This window comes from Nannobrachium achirus (genome assembly GCF_963921795.1).
Source record: "Nannobrachium achirus genome assembly, chromosome: 7".
NCBI classification, from domain to species: Eukaryota; Metazoa; Chordata; class Actinopteri; order Myctophiformes; family Myctophidae; genus Nannobrachium; species Nannobrachium achirus.
In genome coordinates, this window is record NC_137816.1 from 1,101,748 (window position 1) to 1,108,833 (window position 7,086).

The 7,086-nt window shown below is 41.5% G+C and overlaps 1 protein-coding gene across 1 annotated transcript in view; it reads left to right on the forward strand.

Moving 5' to 3' along the window:
• otog (otogelin) overlaps nt 1-7,086 on the forward strand; it is a gene marked incomplete at both ends in the record, with an annotated part of 160,880 nt that overhangs the window by 62,277 nt on the left and 91,517 nt on the right. Inside the window, 3 exons of the mRNA XM_080729331.1 lie at nt 2,121-2,195; nt 3,625-3,668; nt 6,593-6,758. Coding sequence (XP_080585457.1) covers nt 2,121-2,195; nt 3,625-3,668; nt 6,593-6,758 — 285 coding nt within the window. The remainder of the gene's footprint in view (nt 1-2,120; nt 2,196-3,624; nt 3,669-6,592; nt 6,759-7,086) is intronic.

A 7,086-nucleotide genomic window follows, 5' to 3' on the forward strand; every position in this document is an offset into this window, starting at 1 on the left:
CACACACAGTACATGCTTCAGCTGATCCAAGTGGTACCGGTTGGCAGGGGTGTCGCACCAAATTCTGGGCCCCGGGTACAAGGATTCACTGCGGGGCCCCTGTGCTTTAACTATTGAAAAATAGCAGATATACAAAGCGCGGCACCGAGTGCCGCGCTGCGAGCTTGTAGATCTGCTATTTTTGAAAAATTGTGAAAATGTGTGCAAGAAACCTATGTCAAGGACCCCCAAGATGATATGTATTTGGCCACAGACCCCGATCTCAAAATATTTAGTTCCAGGGACCCCCAGAAGCAAAATTTTAGTTAGAAATGTTCGCTTAAAAAATACATATATCCAAAGATTTTCACACATTTTCACGACTTTTCAAAAATAGCAGATCTACAAGCTCGCAGCGCGGCACTCGGTGCCGCGCTGTGAGCTTGTATATCTGCTATTTTTCAATGGATAAAGTTATTAGGGCCCCTCCACCTTGGGCCCCAGTAACTCAGTCCCACTTTCCTACCCCTTGTGACGCCCCTGCCGGTTGGCACTGCAGTTTTAGTGGCTAACTGGCTATCTGGGAGCTTGTTGGCGAGAGTGCTTCGACCAAACAAGTCCTCACAAAGTGATATTTGTGTTTGCTCTAAAGTTTAGACCAGCCTTTAAGTGGAAGTCCTTGTATCTTTTTCCCGCAGACATTATAGAGCCAACAGACCTCGGTAATTGTGCACTCTCTCTCTCAACCTGTACCCTGCCCTAGCCCTCAAAGACCTGGTTTGTGCTTTAACTATTGAAAAATAGCAGATATACAAGCTCGCAGCGCGGCAGATCTGCTATTTTTTTTTAAATCGTGAAAAGGTATTTGAATATCTTTGACCTGATCTTTAACCCGACTTCTAAATCCTTCCTCTGAATCAGCGGTTCTCAAAATTGTTCATGTCAAGGACCCCCAAAATTACAGGTATTTGGCCGCGGACCCCTGATCTCAAAATATGTTGTTCCAGGGACCACCCAGAAGCAAATATTTGAGTTACAAATGTTCGCTTTAAAATAGATACATTCAAAAACATAATTAAAAAAATAGCAGATCTGCTGTACCTCACAAGCTCACAAGAGTGCCGCGCTGTGAGCTTGTATATCTGCTATTTTTCAATAGTTAAAGCATTCCATAATTCGAGGCCTAAATGGGCTAGAAGACTTAATTCCCCCTAAAATGTCCCCGGGTTTTTACATCCTAGCGTGGCACGCTGCCTTACTTACCATGTGCTAGGGTTACATCCAGGAATCCTCTCTGAAACCCCCTCTTTCATTCCCGACTGGAGCGGTGGGGACGACACAGATATCTGATAACCAGTGAGAAATAATTTGTAGTACAGAGGCCGATGTGTGGCGCTGGCCTATATGTTACAAAGGCTTCTTAGCCCACACCGTTAAACAAGGTTTAGCACCCACTCCGTTCCACCCAAGAAGAGTGTCATAACAAGACGGAGTTTGTTTAGAAAAGGTGATACGAGTACATTAAGATAAGACAAAAGCTTTGGGTGTCCACTGGATGTATTTGGAACTACCGCTGGCACTGGAGTCTTAAAGGAGTAGTTCACCCCTAAAATGGCTTTTTTTCTATTGATTACTCATACCATGGAGACTTGAGTTCAATGATATTTTTTTGTATTTGTCAAATTCCTAAGACACAAATCGGATTTTAGTAAATGTATCCCCTTTGATTCCGGATGGGGACCCAAATGCATTCGGGTCCCAATCCGGAATCAATGGGGGTAATTTGATTTATTGTAATCAAATTATTGTCTTAGGAATGAGACAAAAAACAAAAAATGTTATTGAACTGATGAACTGTCTCCATGGCATGAGTAATCAATAGAAAAAAAGTCATTTTAGGGTTGAACTACTCCTTTAAGCTGGGAAGAAGCAGAGAAAGATGTCCTAATTTCCTATTGTCTGTGTGTTTATAAATGTGTGCGTGTGTGTGTGTGCGTGTGTGTGTGCGTGTGTGCGTGCGCGTGTGCGTGCGTGTGTGTGTGCGTGTGTGTGTGTGTGTGTGTGTGTGTGTGTGTGTGTGTGTGTGTGTGTGTGTGTGTGTGTGTGCGTGCGCGCATGTGCGTGTGCGTGTGTGTCAACAGGGCTGAGTGTCCGTGCAGCTTCCTGGGAGCAGACTACGAAGCAGGCGATGTGATCATGACATCAGCAGGGTTACAGTAAGCCCCGCCTCCTCAGTCTGCCACATCTGCAAAGACTTCTTTATTATCCTCCATGTACAGTTGTGCTCAAAATTATAACCCCCTCTGACAAATTTGTACATTAGTGTAGCCACTGTTCCTTTGACTTAGAACTTGTCAACTATGCTCAAAACTGTACTTTTTGGAACAATGTCTTTGCAATTGTTTTATATCCTTTTCCTTTTTTGTACAAAAAGCAATAATCTCTTCTCTGGACTTTTCTGACCATTCCTTAGATTTAGCCATGTTTCTAACTGCTCTTATCACAGTCAACAAGTCAACAAACTTCTAGTCAGGCCAGATTGCACATCTGATGCAACTATTTAAACCCTTGATTAGTCGATTGCAGTTGATTACAGATGTTTTCAGGTGTAATCAAGAATTGAGTAATTGAAAGTCAAAGTGGCGTTGAAAGTTGCATTTAGCATTGAATTTGGAAAAACACACAACGAATGTTATTTTTGAGCTATTTACATTGTTCTTGTATGATTTATTTATTTCATTCAGTTGTCAGTTTGTGAATTTAGCCAATAAACCAGTTTTGCAGGGAGGGGGGAGGGGGGGTTTGAATAATTTGAGCACAACCGTACATCAGTGGTTTCCAACTTTTCCATTATTTATTGGGGCATTTGAGCCACGGACCACCATTTCCATTTAGCCTCTCAGTCCCAAAACGTAGAACATGTTGTTATTGTTGGATAGAATACCTTCCTCAATTTCCTCATGCTGTATCGATGTGGTGCCATAGGACTGATAAGAAATCGTACACATTCTGTTATTGTGTAGACTTCTTGTAAATTAGGTAACGCAGGTGTTTTATAATAATTTAACTCCGTGAGAGCGTAGAATGAAACCAAATGGACCTGTAACACCTCATATGCACTGCAAGCGACGTGACACAATGTCCTGCAAAATACTGCCCGCATATGGAGGGTCGGCCATTGTGTTGCGACGTAGCCTGAACCAATAGAATAAATACATTATTTTTAAAAATGTTTGGGGGGCGGGACGTGGCCATTTACCTCTATGGACATCGCCGCAAAACCTCGCTCAAATTGACTCCATTTGGTTGATTTGGTCTATTTGGTTTCATTTTAAGCTCTCAAGAGTTAAAGCTCTATAAGGGTCCATTTGGTTACCAACTCTCCATCATTTAGCTGGGGACCACAGGTTGAGAATCACTGATGTACCTGATAAATACATGAGAGCAAATGAAAACCTCTTCACTTGATACTAACCTCAGGTAGATTCTCATGTTTACCCTCCATTACATCCCTCTTTTAACCTAAATCACATTGTTCGTTCTATTAACCCGTGAGGGACAGATTTGAAAACATCCCTACATTTAATCCCCTCCAGGTGTTTGTGTTGATCACTGCAGTGTTAACAGCTCTCTCCTTCTCCCCAGGCTTTGTCACAATGGCAAACTAGTTCCACAAAGTGCTGAGACTGGTAAGTTGCTTTGTGGATCATTGTTATCTTATCCTCAACATTCTGCCCTTACTGTAGGTGAAATAATGTGCCACTATGGCTTCCCTGATGAACAGTATCACTACTCCTGGTTCCTCCCCAACCACCTCATGAAAGTCAACACAAACTAACTGTAGATTTTGAGACGATGAGACTCAACATAAAGTTTCATGGCCTTGTGATTTGATGAAGACGGTACCGTATATTGAGTTGTCACATTGACATACATATCGTCGTTGTCGGGTGGAAACCTTGTATGTCCAAAACCGTTGTGTGCTTGTAGATCTGCTGTTTTCACTACTTTTGTGCGACGGCCTTGTCTGATGAAGCAGGGCTTTACTTTGCGAAAAAAAACGTACACATTTGAAACTTGGAGATACGAGGTTTCTGCCCGACAGTGACGATATTATATACATAATATACATAAACAAGCAGAAAGACTCATAACAATAGTTTCAATCAATTATTAAAAATCTTGATTCTTGATTAAATCAAGAATCGTAATGATTCTTGCTTCTATGATTCTTGCTTCTGCTTTTGCATCGCTTCGCAGCTCAACTCATGATTAGCAAGAGCTTCAAACCGTTAACCCAGACTGCTGGGTACTTCTCTGTCAGCATTGATGGCTATTGGGTTTGTCCTTTCTTCACGGTGGATTTGCTCGACTTCATTTAAGATCCTGCCCACCGTTTCACTCTCACTCTTGTGCCCATGTCTCTCCATCCTCTTCATGCTAAGCCAAAGAGCAGTAACTGAGAAGCTTCTTGTCCTGCCATAACTATTGTTAACTGTTCATAATAAGTGGATAACACCGTACATCATTTTATAAACATAACATATTGTATTTGCTGTATTTTGCAATTGACATGAAATTAGGAATGAGCCATATGGAAAAATACAATATCACAATATTTTCCCAAGCTGTATCACGATACACAATTTTATCACGATTCTTTTTACACGTTGGTTTTTATGGTTATTTTTCAAGTTACTTGACAAAAACTAGACTCTCTGGGTTCCTTTTGGAAGGTCTAAATTTAACTTTACAAATATGTAACTCTGACAGTATACAAATGTATTTGTATACATTGTTGACATTTTAAAGTTTGAGAACTACTGATTTAGACCAAAATGCAGGTTTAAATTGAATTCTGCAATGAATCTCTGTATAACGATTCAACAGGATTTTTTACAAGGCTCCATCAATGTAATACCTGAGACGAATAACAGTATAAGTCCATATTTGAATTTTTTTGAATATATATATATATATATTTGGATTTACCGGACTGTAAGCCACAAACTAGTCATTTTTAATCTGTTATATTGTTAATGCAATCCCCCCTCATTTTTTTTTAATTGTCGGTTTTAATGTTATCTGCTCCCTTTCTCTGCTGAATATTGCTTGTACGGACTTAGAAGGTTGTTCTACAAACTGTTGGAGATATACTGTTTTTCCACTTTCCATAAGTATTATGTCTTATAATTCCCAATATATATGAGTTAAGTAAAAAAATCTAACTCAACAAAATGATGGGGGAGTACATTAAGACTTTAAGAAATTAAAAACTTCTAGTTTGTGGTTTACAGTCTGGTAAATCAAAAAAATGTCTTTATCCAAAATTTTAAAATACTGACTTAGACTGTTATTCGTCTCAGGTACTCAATTTGTATCACGATATCTACGATACCTCTGAAAAGGCATATCGTGGAGACATTGTATCATCTCAATGATAATTATCACCATATCGCCCACCCCTACATGAAATCTAAAACCATGGTCATTTGCCTTTGTAGGGCAAATGGCCCCACAAATCCCCTTAATTCCATGTTCAGAACGTTGCCACCATCTTGTCTTGTTCCCCATAACACATACCCACTCTGCTTTCCACTGGCTTCAACCCTCGGACCACCGTACATAGTCCCCTTCATACACAATTTCACTAAAGCAGTATAGCAGTATTCCATAATGTTGTTGCGACCGTCAGGTCGCAGTTACTATGAAAAGCTCCACCGGCTGTCGGTCAGTCTGTCTGTCAGTCTGTCACGTCACACTTTTGCCCTAGTCATATCTCTGCCACTGTTGGCCCTATCAATGCCAAACTTTGCACACTCACTCCTTGGATGGCAAATCACAACCTCTTCATTTCTCACATGGCCCTCTTCTAGCGCCACCATCATCACCACCATTTTTGCAAAACAAATTTTTGGACACTGCTCCTACAGATTTTGGCCTAAAATCACACAAAGCGGTACACAGTATCTCTGCAGTCATGTCATCAACATGGATCTGTCCCATTTCCCATATTCCCTCCTGATTGGCTACGATTGCCTTCTAAAGTTTGTGTATGCGACCTGACAGTCCCGATTAGGGAGTCTTACTGGTTGTATAGCAATCATTTTCTAAGAATGAGCATTGATTAGTGCAGTGTTTCTCAACCTTTTTTCTGCATGGGCACACTTTTCATGTCCCAAGAATCCATGGGCACGCCAACATAATACGGGGGTGTAAATATCGTCACTGTCGGGAAGAAACCTTGCATCTCCAAGTTTCAAATTTGTATGTTTCTTCGCAAAGTAAAGCCCTGCTTCATCATACAAGGCTGTCGCACAACAGTAGTGAAAACAGCCGATCTACAAGCACACAACGCCTCGCACCGCGAGGCGTTGTGTGCTTGTAGATCGGCTGTTTTCACTAGTTTAAATCATTTTTAAAATGATAAATACAATACTGGCTCTCAAGCAGTTTCAAGGGGCACACTTGACCCTTCTCAGGGGCACACCAAAGGTCCCCAGGCACACAGTGGTTGAGAAACACTGGATTAGTGTACAGTACATTTGGTTTTAGATCCACAATTCTAACGCTTCCACTCTTTCCGCTGCTCTCGTCCCCCCACTCTCCCCAGTCAAGCTGTGCCCTCCAGGCCAGGTGTATCTCAACTGCTCTGGCGGTGAGGACGGCCTCCTGGTGGGCCAGGGGCTGGCCTGCGAGCAGACCTGTGAGTCCTTCCTGCTCAACCTCACCTGCTCGGCACATGAACCCTGCGTGGCCGGATGTGCCTGTCCTCCGGGGTGAGTAGCCACTATAGTACCCACCGCAGGGTTCCCACGGTCATGAAATTCCTGGAAATATTTTGAAATTAGAAAAATATTTTTCCAGTACTGGAAAAGTTTTGGAATTGATCAAGGGTCCTGGAAGGTCCTGGAAAAAATAACTATGCATTGTCTTTCGTTATTGAATTTGTTAATACTGAAATGACAAATTAAACATTGGCCAAATTGTCAAATATTAGAGGCAGAAATTGTGAAAATAGCTGATCTACATGCTCACAACGCCTCGCAATGCGAGGCGTTGTGAGCATGTAGCTATTTTCACAATAAAACTGTGTTGTACAAAATT